The 20,626-nt window shown below is 43.0% G+C and overlaps 1 protein-coding gene across 1 annotated transcript in view; it reads left to right on the top strand.

Moving 5' to 3' along the window:
* The window catches only part of LOC147900973 (F-box protein SKIP17-like), a 40,155-nt gene extending 20,050 nt beyond the window's left edge, over window positions 1–20,105 (top strand). The window contains exons 3-12 of the mRNA XM_087376198.1: window positions 9,060–9,269; window positions 9,358–9,468; window positions 9,584–9,693; window positions 9,804–9,925; window positions 10,030–10,094; window positions 10,247–10,316; window positions 10,603–10,665; window positions 10,797–10,858; window positions 10,981–11,055; window positions 19,206–20,105. Of these exons, the coding sequence (XP_087232324.1) occupies window positions 9,060–9,269; window positions 9,358–9,468; window positions 9,584–9,693; window positions 9,804–9,925; window positions 10,030–10,094; window positions 10,247–10,316; window positions 10,603–10,665; window positions 10,797–10,858; window positions 10,981–11,055; window positions 19,206–19,512 (1,195 nt within the window). The 3' untranslated portion in view covers window positions 19,513–20,105. The remainder of the gene's footprint in view (window positions 1–9,059; window positions 9,270–9,357; window positions 9,469–9,583; window positions 9,694–9,803; window positions 9,926–10,029; window positions 10,095–10,246; window positions 10,317–10,602; window positions 10,666–10,796; window positions 10,859–10,980; window positions 11,056–19,205) is intronic.
* Window positions 20,106–20,626: the final 521 nt, after the last annotated feature.

The following is a 20,626-nucleotide window of genomic DNA, read 5'->3' as shown; positions in this document are numbered from 1 at the left end:
TGCAACCACTCTGCCATCCTGCATCAAAGTGCCTCCTATGCTGTTCCCACATGCATCACAAGTTACAGCAAAGGGTTTTGCAAGATTTGGCAAGATAATAACGGGTTCAGAACACAACTTCTGCTTTAGCTCTTTAAAAGCTGCATTTTCCTTTGGTCCCCACAGAAACGGTACAGCTTTCTTTTGTAAAGCATGCAAGGGAGAAGCAATTTCTGCAAAGTACTTTATAAACCTCCGATAGTATGAACACAACCCAAGAAAGCTTTTGACTTCATGCAGATTTTTCAAAATTGGCCAACTCCTTATGGCCTCAACTTTTGCAGGATCCATCTTGACTCCATCCTTTGACACTATATGACCGAGAAAATGAATCTCCTGCATAAAGAACTCACTTTTCTTGGTATTTATTAGTAGCTTGTGTCTTTTCAACTCTTGAAACACAATAGTGAGGTGTTTCCTGTGCTCCTGCTCATTTTTAGAGAACACAATGATGTCATCGAAGAAAGTGCCCACAAACTTTCTGTGTGCTCTAAAAATTTTGTCCATCATTCTATTGAAAGTGGCAGGTGCATTAGTCAAACCAAAAGGCATTAGAAGGAACTCATATAAGCCAAATGATGTGCGGAAGGCGGTCTTGTAGACATCTTCAGGCCGTATCCTTATCTGATGGTATCCACTTTTAAGGTCAATACGACTGAACATTGAGGAACCTTCCAACCGATCCAATATATCATGAATGCGTGGAATTGGAAAACGGTTCTTAATTGTGACTTTATTCAAAGCCCTATAATCAATACACATTCTCCAACTGCCATCCTTCTTTTGCACAAGCAACACAGGGGAACAGTAAGGAGAATTACTTGGCTGTATTAATTCCTTTTCCAAGAGTTACTTCACTTGTGACATTATCTCTTCCTGTTGTGCCTTACTGACACGATAGGGAGGTATATTAGGCGGTGAGCTTCCTGGAATTATATCAATTTGATGATCCTCGGGCCTCTTGGGAGGTAATTCTTGAGGAAGTGCATCTGAGAAACAATCCTGAAAATCTGAAATAAAAGCAGCCCTTTCTCTATCTAAAGTAGAAAGAGTAGAGCCTTCCTGAACTGGTTGGCTGTCCTCTTCAACAAAAATCAAGTACGCTGAAATATGACGCTTTATTACATTGGAAATACAAGAAGCTGAAACTATAGGGATGGACTCCCCTTTCAACTTTACATCAAGTACATGATTTTTTCCTCTTGAGTTAAAGAAATCTTCTTGTTTCTCATCTGCATATCAGCCCCCACCTTGTACATGCAAGGCATCCCAAGCAAAGCATCACACTCTGGCAAAGGCATAATGTAGAAGTCCTCTGCATCCTGATATCCTTGGATATGCATCCTCAACTTGCCAATGATAGGAGTGACAGGTGTGTTGAGTTCAGGGTTGGCCATATCACACATGCCGGATGGCTCCATTTCCTCAGGCTTGATGCCAAACCTTCCTGCCATATCAGGAGTTATGAAATTCGCCTTTGCCCCAGAATCAAAGAAAAAGAAACAATTCTGATTTCTGATTTTTCCCCATGCTCTGCACATCTCAGTCTTTTCGTTTCCTCTTCATCACGTGCATGTGGCAAACTCCCAATCACATCTGGAAGAAGTCCTGCGGAAGGTTTAGGCCTTTTGCCCTTCTGATCAGCCTGTTTATCACCATTCTTATCATCATCTGACCTGTCTCTTTTCTTGGATGGGCAATCATAAGAGCGGTGTCCCTCTCCTTTGCATATAAAACATTTGTTTTGCTCCATGAGTGACTTTTTCTCTTCATCAGATAACTTGGTATGGGGCTATTTATTAGGCTGCCCATGCCTTTGACCAGCTTTGAATTGGGCTTTTCCTCCCTTTTGAAATGGTCGTTTGCCATAATTTTTATTTTCAGATTTGATGTCCTTATCTTGGTGTTTGGCAGCCCGTTTGTTGTCTTCTTTCTTGCTGTCCATAAAGCCCAAATTCTTCTCCTGCATCCATGCATATGCTGTCCTTGCATTCTCAATTAATTGAGTCATAGAACCCACCTTGGTTTTGATGCAATAATCATGTAGCTCACTAGGCAATCCACAACAGTACCTCTCTATTTGCTCTTTCAAAGAAACATGCATGTAAGAGCTCAATGGCAGCAAAACATCCCAAAACCTCTGGGTGTAATCATCAAGATTCTTGCAAAGTTTGTATGACAAGTCATGCCAGTGTGAAAGTACTTCAACTTCAAACGTTGAAGTAATCCAAGTAGAAGAGAACACTTGCTTAAATTCCAGCCAAGTAACAGGTGCATCTCCATGAAGCATAAGGTTGGTGTACTACTTAAGTGCATTGCCTTTCAAAAATGTGGCAACCTTCCTCATCTTGGATGCTTCTATAAACAAACCCCCAAGAAATGCAGCGTCAAACTGTTGAAGGAATGTGAGGGCTTTGTACCTGTCCTGTACTCCATTATATGTCTCAAACTTGACATGAGAACCACCTTCCTTAAATTCTTTATATACATTTGATATTGGCTGTCCCAAAGATGGCTGTATATTTGCAGCATTCCCTTCACTAGGGAGAGCCATGCTTGGCTGAACATTAGGCATGGGAGCATATGCTGTGGCTTGCATGCCTGGCTGCATTCCCACATTGTCATACATGGCTTGCTTTCTATGCCCAATTGGCGGTGAAATCAACATAGCATCAAAGATAGAATCTGTACCAAAATATTCAGGTTGCTGCCAAATATGGCTGAGGTGGTTGAGCCACATTTATGGACTGCACATTATTATTTTGAAGAGTAGAAGTACCCAAACCAAGGCCTTGTGCTAGCTGCTCATACTGTTGCACTGGCTGTACTTTTTGTACCTCTTTCTCAAGTGCTCTTTTGGGTGATTCCTCTCTCTTGGAAGTCACTTTTTGAGTCATTTTTGATGGCTGTCCCTCATGGAAAACTGATGCATAAGTGTGCAGTCCGCCATGAGAAGCTGATGCATGTGTGTACTCACTCTTTCCGTGCCTGTGCTTTCTTGATTCCTTCTTCTTCTTGGCATTTGTTTGCACAATTTGAGCCAAATTTTGAGCCAGCTGAGTCAAAGCAGTCACTGCAATTGCAAACTGTGCATTCGACATAGTAGCGTCATTTGACTCAGAACTAGTATCACCGTTGAGCTCAGTTGTAGCTTCATGTGTGGCCTGTTCAAAAGGCATTTGTTGTGCTCCCTGCAGCTGTACACTAGCTGGATCATTAAGGCTTGCCTGCCTTCTCCTTTGAGGAGTTGTGGAGCTCTCTTGCTCATGGGTACTCACCATGTTTATGGATGTAATATTCAGCTGTCAAAAAGTGCAGCAAAGATATCCTTCCACCAAACTACTGAGGCCCACCTCTTGAGAAAGAGTGTGGTATCCCGGCAATGGAACCAATGAAACCGGCCTCTAATCACTCTGAGGACAGTGGAACTAAACCTTTAATCACTTCAGCACTTGTTTACAGCTCACAAAGCATATATCACAACCATTAACCATTGCATGATCACCATTTGGCATTTACCCATTTGTTCACAAACAAAACCACTGAAAAAGGGATGGAGGCTAGAATGCCCCTGCTCAACAAACATAGACAAGTGCACCTGATTGGCCCCAAACACCGTGGCGCCCCTTTCGGTATTTCTTTATATTTCACAGTGAAATGATTACAAGTTGCATCTAGGAGACCTTCCCTGCAACTGAACACGCAGCCCCAATTCACTAAGCCTTCACAAGGCTTTCAAGCATAGAACACCATCACATAAGTGCACTTAACCCATAGGCTCAATCCAAAGGCATTCTCTTTTTCGAGTGCAATTCCATTGGCTGTCCAGATGCAATCACACTGCACCCCAGCTGCACTCTCTTTGAGTGGTTTCCAGATGGCATTCACAAAGCTTTTCAAAGCTCCAAAATAAAATCAGCAAAGTATCCAACCAAAGAATGACTCATGTAGCACTGCTTGGGCACCTGTGAGCCAAGAAAGAGGCGGCACACGAGGCCAACCAATAGCTTATGGCAAAAAGAAATTGCAGCAGCAAAATAACAACTCACCAAGCCTTGAAAACTTGAACCAAGTCCTCAATCGCCAAGAGACATAGTAGCCAGTGCCCAATTGCATTCTCAGCCAAAGAGGAGTGCAAAAGCATGAAGAAAGAGCATTTACAAGAGCCGACCAACAAGAATTCCACTGAAAAATGCGAAAAGAAGCACTTCTGTCACGAAGAAATGGGAGTTCTTGGGTTCAAAAGAAGCATGCTTCAGAGAGGAATGTATTGAGAAGGTTTTGGAGAAGTTTCATCGCTGGAAAGTCCTCCAAAACTGAGAAAAACCAGTCAACCAGCGCGTGGGATCACTCAAAATTTAACAAAAAGCTGTAGCTTTGCAAAAGGAGAGGCCTAGGAGGCGGTAGAAGCAAAAAGGTTAAGAAAAAGCCACTTTTGCAAATTCGACCAGCAAAAGAAGTGCTCAGCTCTGCCCGTTCTACCAAACGCATGGAGGGAAAAATATATCACTATGAAGGGGAGGCAGAGGGGAAGCCATTGGACCAAACGGAAGTCGAGGAATCCAAACGGGTGAGGAGTTATGAAGAAAAACGGAATTCAGCTGAAGGAGGCTGAAAAACCAGTCCAAAATCTCAACAAAGGGAGAAGATGAGAGAGAAAACCACACATGTGAAGTTTAGAAGGCTCAGGAAGGTCCAGGAATGGCAAAGGAGCATGTAGAAGGCACTAGAGCCACCTGGAACTCTAGGGGGGCCACTGAAGGTATATGGCCCTCTAGGGGGCCCATTAAAAATGCCACATCATCATTTTCCAACAACCACTCTTTTAATTTTTTGGAATGCCTTTGGGCCTAGGAATTAATTACGCTTATGTGCTAGGTACCATGCCGCGTTTAATTACACATTATTAAGCCCATGATTGGACTTTTAAAACCAAAGTTGTCACGGTCTTGTAGTACATTCAAGTACTTAGAATTTCACGCCCCCGTGACAAAGCCGGAGAAGGGCAGCCCGTACATTCTATGCAGTAAACAAGTGACATGTGGTGGGTCTAGGCATAGAGGACATATTAGGTGGTGCTTGTGTCGGGACATCATAAAGGGAGCATGACATCACAGAGCTCTCTAGATAGGGGGACACTCTCCTCCTTGGTGACTTCAATGCACGTACTGAAAACAGATAGGTTGGCTTGCTAGATTCTGAAGATGATTCCCTCATAGTAACGCAGATCGATGAAGCAGAGCTGGGGATTGTGAGGCAGTCGGGAGATGCAGATGCACTAGTGATAGCAGACGGGAGGTATCTACTCGAGTTGGGGGCTATCCGCAACTTGATCATATATAACGGTCTCCGGAGATGGCCATCATCTGGGAGGCTCACTTGTTTCCCACATGGCGGAGGGAGAAGCACAATGGACTACCTGTTGGGCCCACTAGCCTTCGCCTCATGGATACACGATTTTATTGTGCCTCCTCCACTCAGTGTCGACCACTTATACCTTTCTTTCTTTATCTCGGCTGCCATGCCAGTCATGAGAAGGGCCGCCTCGCCACCCACTCGCGTTCAGATCTGTTTTGATCGCATTCTTGACCCGGTGTATGTGAGCCACTTGGCCTCAAAGCTTCCAATCTTACTTGGAGATGATATGGACCACGCCCATGCCTCAGATACCCTTGTCTCAGTGATACAGGATGTTGTCGCCAGATCTTTTTCAAGGACTCGCTCTGCAACTGTCCGGATCGCAGCCATGCCTCCAAATATGAGTGGTTTCAGGTGTGCTTTGAAAAGGACAGCCATGCCTCCCGAACCTCGTATCCCACTGTCTCCTCTCATCTCCTTCCTATGGGCTGATTTGCAGATATATATCTCGTCATTGCCGGCAGCCCTCTTTCCGGGATTTCATGGGTCTTGGTGTAGAAGATCATGTCTCTGTCGGTGTATGTTTCCAAGAAACCTCCAGGATCAGACCAACGGGTACCATTGCAATTCCACACTGCTATGCTCGGCCCCTCTTGTGCCCTCATCTCTTGGGTTGGACACTGTCATGTGCTGTCCATCTCCCCGTCTTCTCTTTCTTCCCTTTCACCCCTTTCTGCTCTCTCTCTGATAATCACTTTTCCATCTCTGTAGGCAGGCCATTTACCTGCATCTCTTGCTGCCATAACACACACCATTCTCTCTCTCTGATGCTCCTGCTGTAATGTGAGGTCATCGTCCAAGTATATTCTTGTCCCTTTCAAGGTTGCCCCCATGTTCATGAGGGTAGACCTGTCCATTGCTGTTCGGAGTCTCATTATAAGGAGTCTTGTTGGTGCCTCAGCTTTGCCAACTCTCCATGCTGTCTCGCATGTGAACTTGACTCCCATCTTGGTGAACAAGGTTTTGGCTTCTGACATAGGGGTATCTCCAATTGTTAGGCCTCTAACCAAGACATTCAAAGCCTGCTGCTCCTCCTCTTTTCTTCCTCCAGAGCCTCAGAGATGATCTCTTTCTTGGGGGCTGCTGCACCTTTCTTAACCGCATTCTTCCATTCTAACATATCTGCGTTCCCTTTGGTGATTTGCTATGTAAGTTCAGCATGCTTTCCTTGGATGGTTGTCTACAAGGCTGCCATCTCCTTCTTGAGCTTCTCAATCTCAAATTTCAGTTCTTCCATTGGCTTGTGTGTCCCTTCCGGTGCTCCTTGCATGTCTTTTAGTTGCTGTAATTCTGTCCCCATAGCTTGCATTTTTCATTGAGGCTGGTCTTTTCAGTTTCCCACCCTGCCTTTTCCTTCTCCCACTCACCCTTCTTGTTTCTTTCGGGATGTCCATTCCTCTTCTATACGCCCTCCTTGCTTCTTGACTTCATTGAGTGTTTTGTCAATATGTGCTTTCTCTGCCATCAATGCCACATTGGTGGTCTTGAGGCTATCTACTTTCTCAATCAAGGGCCATACAAAATTTACTAAGATGAGTCAGAACTTCAGGGTATTTTTCGGTGGTGATCCTGCCATGTAAGCTGTCATTGCACTTTCAAGGGCTTTTGCATAGCCTTGTGTTGTCATTTCTAATGTATGGAGCTGTTCACTGTTTATTGCATATTCCAGAAATGAAGAAACAAGGTAGTTGCTGCTTTGGCGACCTTCAAGTGTACCTTGGATGATCTTTAGATATGCTGGTGCCTCTTCCCTGTCCTCTTGACCCTTTTCAGGATTTTCTTGTGTGAATTTGCTGTTGTCTTGCCCTTTCTTGCACTTTCTTGACTCAAATCTGTTCTTTTTTGATCGTTGAAGGTTTGGAGCTGGTTGGAGCAAGGATGTGGAGTTGGAGTAGGTGCAAAAGAGGCTGTGAACAGCCTCTTGAGTTGATGTGGACCTGGAGCAGCCCCTCGGGATGACGGCGCAGCCCACCCTGTCTGTGAGAAGAGGTGTGGGAGGGCCTAGAGGCCCTGGCAGCCTATGTGGGGCCTATATGGCCTGCGCTGCTGAGGCACTGCAGCTAAGGGTGGCACAACAGCCCCTTAGGTGGCAAGAGTGGCGCAAGAGGCGCCCAAGGTGGCAGGATGGTGCAGGGGGCACCGAGACCCCCTCGTGGCAGTAGGAGAGGCTGGCGAGACATCCAGCAGCCCGTACGGGAGCCATGGCATCCCACGGGGAGCTAGGACAGCGGGTGGGCTTGAGAGGAGGGGGCGGGGGGGGAGGGAGGGGTTGGGTTGGAGGAGAGAGAAAGAAAGAAAGAAAGAAAGAAAGATTATAAAAGTCTGTGGAAGACCGATGGGTCTATGAGACTATGAAAATTCTGGTACAAACAAGCTGTGAGGGTGGAGCTACTAAACGAGCATCCACGCCAATGCAGAATGCAAAAAATGCAAAATGATAGTACTACGTACAACTCAGCCATGTGAGTGGTCGACTACATATCATCATCATCATCATCATCATCATGACATCAGGGTGGATGAGGCAATGGAGGCATGAAATCGGTGATAGAGTGCTGTCGGCTGCTCATGGGTGTGGCCCTGTGACGTCTCTTGGTCATAGCTCTGCACCTAACAAGGGCTACAGTAACCCTTGTCGGCTAGGCTCCGACTCTAAACATAGAGGGGATATCCCCAAGTGTAATCGGCGCGTCAACCCTCTGTCTGAGCTGTCGAGTTACTGGCTCTGGGTCACGATCATGTCGAGGCCTCGTATCATGGGGGTCCGTGTGATTTGGCTGGAAGAACTCTATGATAGAGCTTTGAGAGGGATCTGCCGAGGAAGAACTCTGCTCTTGTCTCCGTGATCGAAGTAGCCTCTTGTTTCTGACTGCCTCATGAATGAAAGCCGCCAAGCATCTCTGGTCTGGACAAGAGAGGAATCGGGACAAAACCCTAGAGCTATCTTTGAAAAGGCAGTAGAATCTCTCGGATCTCATAGTAAACATGACACCTGAAGATGAAGTGCTCCTCTGTCTCAACCTCCTGTATGTCATATAATGCGCATATGTGCCTCTCCTTGGGTAGGCCCTCTGCTCTGTTGCTCTTGATACGAAGTCTATGTGAAGAGACCCGAAATTGCCCAATAGAGATCCTCAGTGAGTGGGGTAAGTGGATGTGCGCGCGCGTGTGTGTGTGTGAGAGAGAGAGAGAGAGAGAGAGAGAGAGAGAGAGAGATGTATGTATGTATGTATGTTATAAATATACATGGATTGGGATTTGTAAGCTTAGTAAGCACTACATTTTGGCCGAGAGATCCTGAAATCTTTTGAAACCCTGATGGCAGCTTATGCTTGGGTACTGATGAAATCATAAACTTAGCTTTGCTTCCTAAATTATTATTCATATTTCATTTTTATTGTCTCACTTTCTCTTAGTTTTGTTTTATGTGTCTCCCAATCCCCTTCTGCCCTTGTCTTGTTTTTACTTTCCTTGTTCTTTTGCTTGTTCTACAAAAAGTTTTAATTTGTAAGATAGGATATATTCCAGTGTTATGAAGGTATCTTTTATAGCTCCTTGTTTAGCTGTTCAGGGTACTCACATGCAGCTTGTTGCCAATGCAGCTCCTTAAAGTTAGGCGTAGTGTCACGTCGCAACAGGGTTGAGGCAGCTTCAAGGCTTTATATTGTGAAACCTGAAGTTTTCCTGGGGGATCCCCTTATGAGGAGTGCAGATAAAGCTCCATGTTCCAAAATTTTTTATAATGAGAGAGGGATGGACTGCTTATCAAAGACTTGTCTTGAGCCACTGATTGCAAACAATGGAGCAGTGGGGTGAGTGTTTCATGGGTTCAATGCTGTATCATATGTTTAGACTTTGCAATAAACCAGGCTGACTGAGATTTTCTTTTGTACATAACAGTGCAATGTTGAAGACCCTTCATCTATTTAATATAGATGAAATGGACTCAAAGAATCTTTGTAAAGTAATAGCCGTGTGTCCAGGCTTAACAGATCTGGAAGTTGTTGGACTGTAAGTGAGCTACAGGCCGCTCTTTTCTCAATTTTGAAGTCTGACACTGCATGAAAATAAACGGCATGTTTAAATGAATTGAATTTACTAATGCCACATATGTTCATTGTAGCAGCTATATTAATGTCAGGACCGTTTTGGAGAGTGTAACCTCATATTGTCACAGCTTGAAGCGCCTTTCCTTTCAACCTCTAAAGAAGGCAGCTCAAAATTGCTGGCGTTCATGTGAGGAATGAATCAAACAAAATTGCATTTACACATTAGAAGCTGTAGGCCTCTTCACCTTGATGACTCCTCTTTCTGCCCATTGACAATGTTGTGTACTATTTGTGCAGGTGAGGCAGAAAGCATAAGGACTTTGTCTTGCAATCAAATGGTGCAGGGGTGTCCAAATATTTCATCCTTGTCACTGCGCGGATTCAAGCTGCCAGATCAAAAAGTAAAGTTATTGTTGAAAGTAAGCATTTCCCCTGTTATCATCATTCTTATTACATTTGTTATGGTAGGTGGGAGGAATGACAAGAACCATTAATAGCATCTTGGGATTGTTTTTCTGAGCAGGGGTTGCACCATCTGATGGAGGTTGATTTTTCTGGAGCAGATTTGTTGACAGGCTCATTTCTAAGGTAATCCCAAAACTGTAATCTAGATAAGAGCTTTACCTCCTTATGTCTCTTTTAAATTTAAGCTAGTTGTGTATTAGCCTATTGCGCCAAAGAACAGAAATGTCATGCTGATTCAGGAAATGTCTTGATTTTTTTGTAATCTGGTTTCATAGAGACCTGATTGGTTCCAAAACACAACAACTACAATCACTAAACTTGCGTGATTGTGTTCGACTCAAGGAGGTAATCTTAGGGCAACCTTTTTTTGTTGCCTTTGTCACATCCGACGTTTTTACAAGCTGTGAATTTATAGTTTTTTAAAATTTCCAAATTTTCATCTAGAATTTTAGAGAATGTTGCCCGGTAATATATGACCTGTTTACAGTCTAAGAGGCCCCCTGTGCGGCTACATCGGCTTCACAGTCATTTGCATAGCGGGAGGAACTTTCGTGTCTCTCAATCCTCTTTTGCCACTCCACATTGTTTCCCCATATCTTATTGTCTGAATGATTTTCCATCTTTGTTCTAGGTGGAAGTAAAGCGATTGTTGTTTTTCTTGAGCCTTGGAGAGTGCAAAAGCCTTCGCCGTCTTGTAAGGATTTTGTAAGCATATTGAAAAGTTTAGCTCTTTGTTAGCTCTTTGCTGCTGTCAACTTTTTTGTTTGGAGGGCTATGGTGCCATGGTTTTCTTTGCAATGACCTTTTATGCTAACTGTGATGAAGGATGTCTCTAATAAAGATGGGCTAGCAGCATTGGATTGGCTTGCTCAAAGGTTGAGCCTAAGGTACCATCTGTTTGTGGTCTCCTGAGTATTGATATAATTGATATTATGCTTTGGTACGGTATTTTGCCTAAGGGATTCAGTCAGGGAAATGGAAGATAACGAGTTTCATTGGATCTCAACAGTGCAGAGGACATTTCACGTGTTCACAAAGATAGGCCTGATCTTGAGCTAGTTGCTGAATTTCCAGATGAGAAAAGGTATTTTCGGCCTGGTTATTTTGTTGTCAATCATACTTCTCTCATGGTAGTTGTGTTAGAAGAATACTCACTAAAACATTTTTAGAAACACATTTCAGGAGTTTCGAAGAGAAACGTGTCGAAAATCTTAGAGAAGTTTCACCTACCAACGTGCATAATTAATATATGTAAAATATAAAATGTACACGTAATCTGAAATACTAATACACATGTTAGACTTATATGCTAAAGATTTTATTGTCCAGATTGAGTCTAAACCTCAGAAACATACGCTAATAGGGATGCGATCTTTTACACAGAGACTCATGAGAGCCCGAAAAGGGCATTGCCCATAGTGGCAGGATATATATGGTAGTCAGCCCACAGAAAGGAGCTGTGGAGAGACAGGTAGTATACGAGGAGTGGCAGTCCTCTTTAGGTCACATATGAGACCCTAGATATCTGTGATGAGGAAGGAGGAGCATGCATGCCACATGTGGATACGAATTCAGCCACCTGACACACACCCGATTTTTATTGCAATCTGCTACTCCTGTGGACAAATCGTCATATGAACATAGCTGAAAGGGATGAAGTGATGAACACGAAATGCAATAGATAATCTCATTCAGAAAGAGAAGCCTCTAAATAGGCTCAATACAAAGGTAGATGACATCACACATGAGCTCAAGAGAGCATCTCGTGATCCATAAATCACTCCTAGATTATCTCCATCATACCTACCAAATGAGTCGAGCTCAATCCACTCCAAACACACATCTAACAGTGCTTATGGGCACCTAACTGTGCTTCTAGTAGACACACATAGAAACATAAGGTGTGCCTGAGGCATACACCTTGAGATATCCCAACAAACCCCCCCTCAAGGAAATGCCTCAGGCTATGTCATGGATACATCTAGTCTCATAGTTTCTCATGCCATCTCATGGTGGTCAAGGATTAATCTATGGCTAGGTTCTCATGCTAGCAAGGGTTCCCTTGGGTGTAAGGTAAACAAAAAGGGATACAAACAGACCTTCCAATGGTTATCTCCCCTACATGTACATGCACACAATGTCTGTAGGAGGTACCATGGAACAAAACATACACATGGCCTACATCATAAGGTGACCAGAGGTGTTTACAAAACACACAAAACACAATAGTTTATTTGCATTCATTTTGGAGGACTATCCAGGCTGAGTACCTTGACATAAAAAGAGAGATCTGGAGCATACATAGAGATGATTTAAAATGCATAATCTTCATAGGAGGCCTCATCTTGTGGAGGCACATCAACTGAAAGTAAATTGGCAGTGGCAGTTTCTGGTTTTGCTTCCTTTTTGGAAACATGATCTGAGCAGGGCAACATAACATGATTTTTGGTGCAGCTCAGAGATGATAAGCTGATGTTGGGCACAACAACAAAATGGGTTTTCTTGCTTGGCTGGTCGAACACAACCATGACCAATAAAAGAAGACGAAACTTCCAAATCATTAGAGAGTAGCAGTGGCTAGCAACCCTCATCTGCTCCTTTTAACTGTGCAGAGAAACACTGGTGTCAACTATGGGTTGTGTGAGCCAAACCTTCACAATCGGAACTCTGAGAAACCATTCATTAATGCCTCTGATTGCTAAAAAAACTCTCGACTGCAAAGAGAAACCAAGCAGCTGCACTTGAAATAGGTAGGCTTTATACTTTTGGGAAGACTCCAAAAATACACAGAAGTGCCGTAGAGTTTTCCAATCGATCATGCAGCATGAGTGAGCAGCTTTGAGTCTGCTTCTTAAGATCACACTTTTTGCGATTAAATGAAGCTATCAACTTCAAAACTTCCTTGTTATCAGGTCTCGTGGAATGAAGGAAGGATGCCAAACCTCAGATTCACAAAAGTAGTCGCATGTGAAACATATGTGGTTGCTGAGAAAGAGCCGAAAACGAACTACAGCAGCTGGTTGCTGAAAGCTAGATGACAAGCCGCTCAGGACCATAGAAGCAACGTAGAATGTGGACAGATCAATGTACGATATCAGCACAAAAGTTTGAAGCAGGCCCAAATATTCCGCATCACGAGCGCTTTGGAACTAAGAGAGAGGTTGCATTGATTCGAGAGAAGACGCGAAAGGGTGAAAAACTGTCATAAGCTAGAAATGCTTGTAGATAGCAGACGTCACTCAGCATAATTAACCTTGCAAAAATCTGTCGACATACTCCAGAGTACAGACGCATGAAAAATCTTGAAGATAGACGACTCCAACACAAAAGAACGTCGTGACAAAAATGAGGATTCCAATGTGCTTAATGAATAAGACAGCATGCTCGAGTAGAGTCAATACTACTTCTGAGTCAATACTACTTCTGTCGATCAAAGCTGCTTGTACATAAAATTGCAATAAACTGCTATGTTGCTTCGCCAATTTCCGTTGAAGATCAAACCCATGATGACTAATTTGAGATTATCAAAAACAACAACAGGACAACAACTATGCACCCCCTTATTGAGTCAAATCATCTCAACTCAGCTTTCGACACCTTCCTGCTGTAGGACTCCGATCAATAGCTTCAAATCCACGGTGTTCTCTTCAGCAAATCCTCATAGGCTGTTCAAGCACGGACCCTTGCTCTGATACCAAATGTAACAAATTGAGAGTAGCTATGGAGGGTTGAAGATAAACATAGCTGAAAGGGATGAAGTGATGAACACGAAATGCAATAGATAATCTCATTCAGAAAGAGAAGCCTCTAAATAGGCTCAATACAAAGGTAGATGACATCACACATGAGCTCAAGAGAGCATCTCGTGATCCATAAATCACTCCTAGATTATCTCCATCATACCTACCAAATGAGTCGAGCTCAATCCACTCCAAATACACATCTAACAGTGCTTATGGGCACCTAACTGTGCCTCTAGTAGACACACATAGAAACATAAGGTGTGCCTGAGGCATACACCTTGAGATATCCCAACAATATGCGCATGAGGTTACCACAGAGGGTCATAGCTTGTACGAGACTATATTTGATGAGACTTTGGAGTTCTCCAAACAGAGAGAGATTCTACTTCTGGGTGACTTCAATGCGCATATGGGGCACAGACAAGTAGTCCTATTTGACTTCGAGGCTGATCCTTTGAGATAGATCCAACAAAGCTTGGGATGGTGAGACGCTCAAAGGATGCACAACACATCACTGGATATGGCCGACACTTATTGGATATGGGAGCAGTTCACAATTTGATCATATACAACTATCTTCTTAGATGGCCGTTATTAGGAGCGGGAGTTGTTGGATCTCGTCTTGTGGCTGGGATGGAGGCCGTGGTGCTGAAAGTCAGATAGGAGTGGTCAGCGCCTAGTGGGAGGGGAGCAATTGGAGATTCCAATAAGTAATCTACTGTACTCGTTCCCCTCCATGTGGGAAGCAAGTGAGCAGGTGCACTTTGACCGTGCCCTCGATGCAGTATACATGAGTCACCTATCACGTAAGCTACCAGACTCTCTCGGAGACTACGTAGATCTCGCCCATGCATCAGACACTCTGGTATCAGTGGTTCAAGATGCTATGATCAAATCCTTCCCTATGACTCGCTCTACATCCCGCTGGGAAGACGTCCCAGAATCTATGGTTCGATGATGAGTGTTAAGAGATGAGATTCCATTTTATATGTGAGCAGTCCTTGGGGCACTTTATGAGGATCGAGGCACAATAGATATCGTGCCGCATGACTCGACGGAAGAGACGAGCTTTCCTCTCACATCGGATGGACGAGGTGATTAGATCTTTTCAAGGGGGAGATCCCACCTTTGCATGGGGGCTCCTCTCTAAGGGCAAGTCACCCATCTCCATCATCGATCCAGGAGTTTGGCTCACATATGCGACCTCGCTCTATGATGTCCCGATAAAGGCACCATCAGACTTGTCCTCCTCGTTCACTGCAGAGAATGTGCGGGTCCTCCTTGTTCACTGCTGAGAATGTGCGGGTTGCCCTACGCCGGCTCCACAATCGGAAAGTCTTGGATCATGAGGGGTTGAGGATGGAATACTTGGCACATGGGCAAGAGATATTGGCTATGATCCTTGCACAGATGTTCAATCATGCAGTTGTCATGCTTCCCTCTTGCTTGGAGCACCACTACTGTTGTATCGATACACAAAGCAGGTGATCCTATGAATACAGGGAACTACTGGGGGAGAGTAGACTTGAGGACCATTGCTTGGCAGGACTCCTAGTGCAGCCGGCAAGGGGGGCTCTTTCAGTTGAGACAGCTTATGCAGGTACTCTTCTTGATGAAGAAGAACCTAACTCTTTTGAAGAAGCAAAGGTGCAGTCCATTGAGAAAAATCAGACTTGGGATGTTGTGGATTTGCCACCAGGTAAGCATGCCATTGCTACCAAGTGGGTTTTCAAAGTGAAATAGAAGTCAGATGGGTCCATTGACATGTACAAGGCAAAGCTGGTTGCTAAAGGCTATGCACAGATGAAGGGCATAGATTATGAGGAGACTTTTGCTCCTACATCCTGCCAAGTGGGTTTTCAAAGTGAAACAGAAGCCAGATGGATCCATTGACAAGTACAAGGCAAGACTGGTTGCTAAAGGCTATGCATAGATGAAGGGCATAGATTATGAGGAGACTTTTGCTCCTACATTCCAGATGACCACCATATGGTCAGTTATTGCCATGGCTGCAAATTTTGTTTGGAATGTCCATCAGTTGGACGTAAAAACAGCTTTCCTTAATGGGGACTTGCAAGAAGAGATTTATGTCAAACAACCTTTTGGATTTGAACTTTCTGGCAATGCACTTCAGGTTTGCAAGCTAAACAAAGCTTTATATGGGCTGAAACAAGCTCCACGTGCATGGTATGCCAAGATTGATGCATTCTTGGCAAGTAAGCAGCTACATAATAGTCCCACGGAAAGCACCCTCTACATCAAGAAGGATGGGGGGGATATTTTGGTCATCATTCTTTATGTAGATGACATGCTGCTCACAGGGTGAAATGAGGAAATAATTGCAGATTTCAAAGCTGAGTTGAAAGGTGAATTTGACATGACAGATTTGGGCATGTTAAATTTTTATTTGGGGATCCAGTTTATACAAGATAAGCGTGGCATCGTTATGTCTCAATCCAAGTATGTGCACAAGCTCTTGGATGGGTTTAACATGCATGATTGTAAGCCTATAGCCACTCCCATGGAGTCGGGGTTGAAGCTTAGTATTTATGATGCAGGTGAATTGGTGGATGTCACACTTTACAGCCAGGCTGTTGGATGCCTCATCTATTTGTGCAATACTAGGCTCGATATTCAGTATGCAATATCTCAGGTGAGCAAGTATATGCACAGCCCAAAGACAACACATTGGCAGGCTGGAGGTTCATTATCATTATGTCAGTGAGAAGTTGCATGCATGGGCGATCAATATGTTCTATGTGTCAATACATGACAATGTTGCAGAAATCTTCACCAAAGCACTTCCACGTGAGAAGTTTGAGGCATTTCGCAATGCCCTAAACTTATCTCCTTTTGGTGATTGATCACTACCTTGTACACTACATTCGCACTGCAGGGGGGTGTTAGAATTATTATCATATTCTAAGCAGTGGCCAATGCATTGTAATAAGTAGGTTAGGGACACTTTTCCCTCTTGGAGGTTTTTCTCTCTAATCACAGTCCAATCCCTAACTATGGTTAGTGGATAGGATAGGGTTTTGTCACTTAGACAAAACCCCTCACTCTTTCTTTGTACTCACTTCATTCCACTATTCTATTAAGTACACTTACGTTTGCTCACTCTCACTCTTGCTCTCCATTTTGCTCATAGATATTGTGGTCACTTTACTCCTAGACCCACTTTTGGAGATGAGTTTGGAGTTCTTAATGGCAAAGACAAACTTCCATGTTCTTTTATTCTTCCGCACAATGGACTCCCAAGCGACACTTGTAGACATACTTTTGAGGGAGCTTCTAGATGCTCGATATGCTATACAAACTTGGAGTTCGTTCATCATTATATTTGGGGGATGCAAAGAGGCCTAGAGGATGTAGAAAGGCATTTTCTTGGCAAGATGACGAGGGGCTCCAATGCGCTATCTAAGTGGCTATAATCTTTAAACTTTGGCACTGTCCTCATTTTGCATTCTTGACTGTGTCGTCGAAGAAAGGAAACGTTTTCTTCTTTTAGAGTTACTACTTAAAAAGATCTACAAAGCAGAGATACTTTAGAGCTGACCTTCCATCCCCTACACACCGAGACAATAGTGTAATAGAGGAAAAATGAAGTGGAGAAGAAAACTCACATTTGAATCTAGCAGGGTGTAGGCCTAATTCGCCTAATTCAAGTGACAAAGTCCCAACCCACTTAGAGAATATTTGCATGATAAGATAGACGCCACACGTTTCGTATGAACGCATTATGATTCAGTTTCTCGCACAATGTCCTAAGTAGCAATCCTCATCACATTTCCTTGACTGTTAGAGTGGGAAAAGCATGCCACCTAACCATGCATGCACCCTGCAGTTCTAGTGAATGTTTGCAGTGTCTTGATTTGTGTTTGGCAAGGTTGCCAGCTTAATATGATCCTTGAGTTAGAGCTTACTTGCGAAAAGACATTCTGACACCTATGCTTAATAGACCTACCTAGATGCAAAAAGACATTTTGACACCAATGCTTAATAGATCTACCTAGATAGTATAAGCTGGTGGTATGGGATGCCAAGATATATGGTCTGTGAGGGGTACATCCATTACAGTAACATCAGTTATGAGATTATGTTCATCCATCTATGATGCGTAAATTTCATACTTAATGATGTGTTATATGATGCACTTAGGTAACAGTGTACTCTCTTGAGAAACACTTGAGTATTCTCTATTGACATTGGGCAAAGTCTTTTGAGATTATTTTGAGTTGTAATTGACTCAGGATTGGGGAAAAAAGAATTGATAGAGGTTTAAAACACATTTGTCATGGTTTGGTAGAGAAGAAAAACAGTGGCGATAGTGGAGAGCTACTTTATTATAGCCTCTTGGTTTACTAAAGCATGAGTCAGTAAATACCCATGTCTTGGACAACACTTACGGAATAGTTGTTGTTGTGAGCATAGTGGTTGAAAGTTCCATATTTGAAATATGGAGATTAAGCAATGGCTGGTTGTTTCATGTTGCGAACATGGAAATTAACCAGAATCACCTATTGGGGGTGGTTTCTGGCATTGGATGATGTGATACTTTCACTCTGTAATTCAGCAAAGTATCGCTGAGCAGATTGAGTTAGCAGTCTCAAGAGTATTCGTACAATTGACTAATGATCACTAAGATGGGATACTTATTTGAGGACTGATGATAGGATCTTCTTGAACTGTACTTCAGCAGTTATTGCTGAGTAGTATTGATGTAAGATTATTGTATGCTAGACATCTTGGGTAGAATACATTTTGGAGATCATTATTAATCTGTGCAGGATCTTCCCTCATGCTCCCCATGGATGATCCTACAGAAAGGAGTAGAGGATGTCAGCAGCAGTTTTCAGTCAGTTTTCCCATGGGACTTGGAAATCTTTTGAAACTTGGCAGCTCATTAGTGTTTCTTTTTCTTCTAATAAATCTTTATTTCTCGTACAGAGCTATCCAATCTGGCCAGTGCATGTTCTAGTGCACCCTGATATCTCTCCTCATTTTGGTTTGATTCTACTTGGACGTGTATGTTATTCCCAATATTTGTGACCTGTGGCACTTATAATTGAATGTCAGGAGACTTGCCTGCAAGCATTGTTTAACTCTTTCCCGTATCGAGGAATCTGTGTGATATATAGTCCTCAACAATGGCTGTTCGCACCCTAGGCAGTGAGCTGGTCAGCGCCTCATAGATAGCCTGACCTGTTGTAATGTTCTCATACTTTTAATAGAAGTTAATTTTCTGTGGAAATATAATCATAATAATTGGATGTCAGGATGTTTGACTCTGAAATCGCTCTCAAAATGTGAATAAGGTTATATCCTTGCTCATTTAAATTTTATTTTCTCTCCTGTTCAACCTCTCGCAGGCTATAATGTGCATATCTGAGTAGGACACATGTCAACAAAGCCTTAATACCCCCGTGTGTGTGTGTGTGTGTTTGTTGCTAATACCTGGAAATAATGCTGCTCTCTTTTGCACTTTCAGCTACAGTGATTGTGAGTCACTGTCGATGATTTCCAGCTTTGATGATAGTGACGACAGTGGGCCTTTACAAAGAAGCTTTCCTTCATCAGATTATCTTTCTGAAGACACACCAAGTTCCAGCAGTGCTAGTGGCAGTAACACTGATAATGATGATGCAGATGAGGATGAGGATGAGGATGATGAAGCACAATTCATGAGCCCAGATGATTATTCTGATGGTGAAAATATAGCATTATATATGGAGAGTGACAGTTTAAGTAATCAGAGTGAGGCAGCAGAAACTGGGGCATTTCCTCCCTTGGATTAGTTTGGGTTTACCTTATATATACAGAGTAATCTGGAAATGGAGTAATGGTTCATTTAAATTTCCGAGGGAGGCCACTCCAATGCATCATGGCAGGTTTCTCTGTATGACCTTGTATTAATTTATCTATTCATTCTTCTGACTGCTATAGTTATGCATCTGTGCATATAAGGAACTGTTGTGCCTATATGGCATGAGAATCAAAGCTTAACTTCTCCTAGGGAAGTCTCAACGGATTTGGACCAGCTTAAGGAATGATAATAGGTATGTTTCATGGGGACTTACACATCAAAATAGAAGATTGGTGAGGGTCAGAAAGGTTGCCTTAAAATTCATATTGTTGTCTGATGACCTTGGATTTTTGGTCATTCTTGTGTATTGGTCGATCTCCTTGGTTGTGCTGAATTGCCTTTGCAAGATAGGCAACTAAGCTTGGGTTCAACTGATGCCTAAACCTCAAGTCCAATTGTTTTAGCCACCTACACTTTGTTTCATGTGATTGGAAGGTTATATTAGTAATTTCTGTACAACTCTCAAGATTTAGTACAAGGTGGTGGACTGTTGGAGTTCTTTCAAACCTAAGGAAGTGAAAACTCAGCTAAGATAGTTTCAGAGAAACAATTCGAAAGAAGTCAGTCCACGGAATACTCTTTAAATTAAAACTATTAAACATGGTTAATTGCAGATGCATGCACCTTTTCATTAGTGTAACCAGCATGGGACATCAAACTCTCGAAAATACTATTCAAAGTAAATTTTGATAAATGTACCATGAATTTAAGTTGTAGAAATGCACATTGCTCCTTCATTAAAATATGTGCAAGGATTCTCGTTGGAATTTTCTGGGCACTTAATTAAGTCATTGTTTTCCATAGTTTCCATGGATTTTTGTGGACGTTAAAAGGTAAAACGAGAACATTTCAGAGTGGAGAATGTGGAGTCAAATCAAGGATGCTATGACATATGATGTCAAATCACATGGAAATATACTAGCATATGAAAAAAGCCACTTTAACAACTTTTTAACTTTCCTTTTTGGAAAGCACATGCTTGTAGCCTCGAGTCTTAAGCCCTTCATACAATCATGAAGGTTCTGACGGAGTCTCTACGGAGCTCA

The sequence above is a fragment of the Dipteris shenzhenensis genome, chromosome 6 (assembly GCF_047967505.1).
Source record: "Dipteris shenzhenensis isolate YYH24624 ecotype China chromosome 6, Dip_SZ_1.0, whole genome shotgun sequence".
NCBI lineage: Eukaryota > Viridiplantae > Streptophyta > Polypodiopsida > Gleicheniales > Dipteridaceae > Dipteris > Dipteris shenzhenensis.
This window is presented reverse-complemented; position numbering and strand designations above follow the sequence as displayed.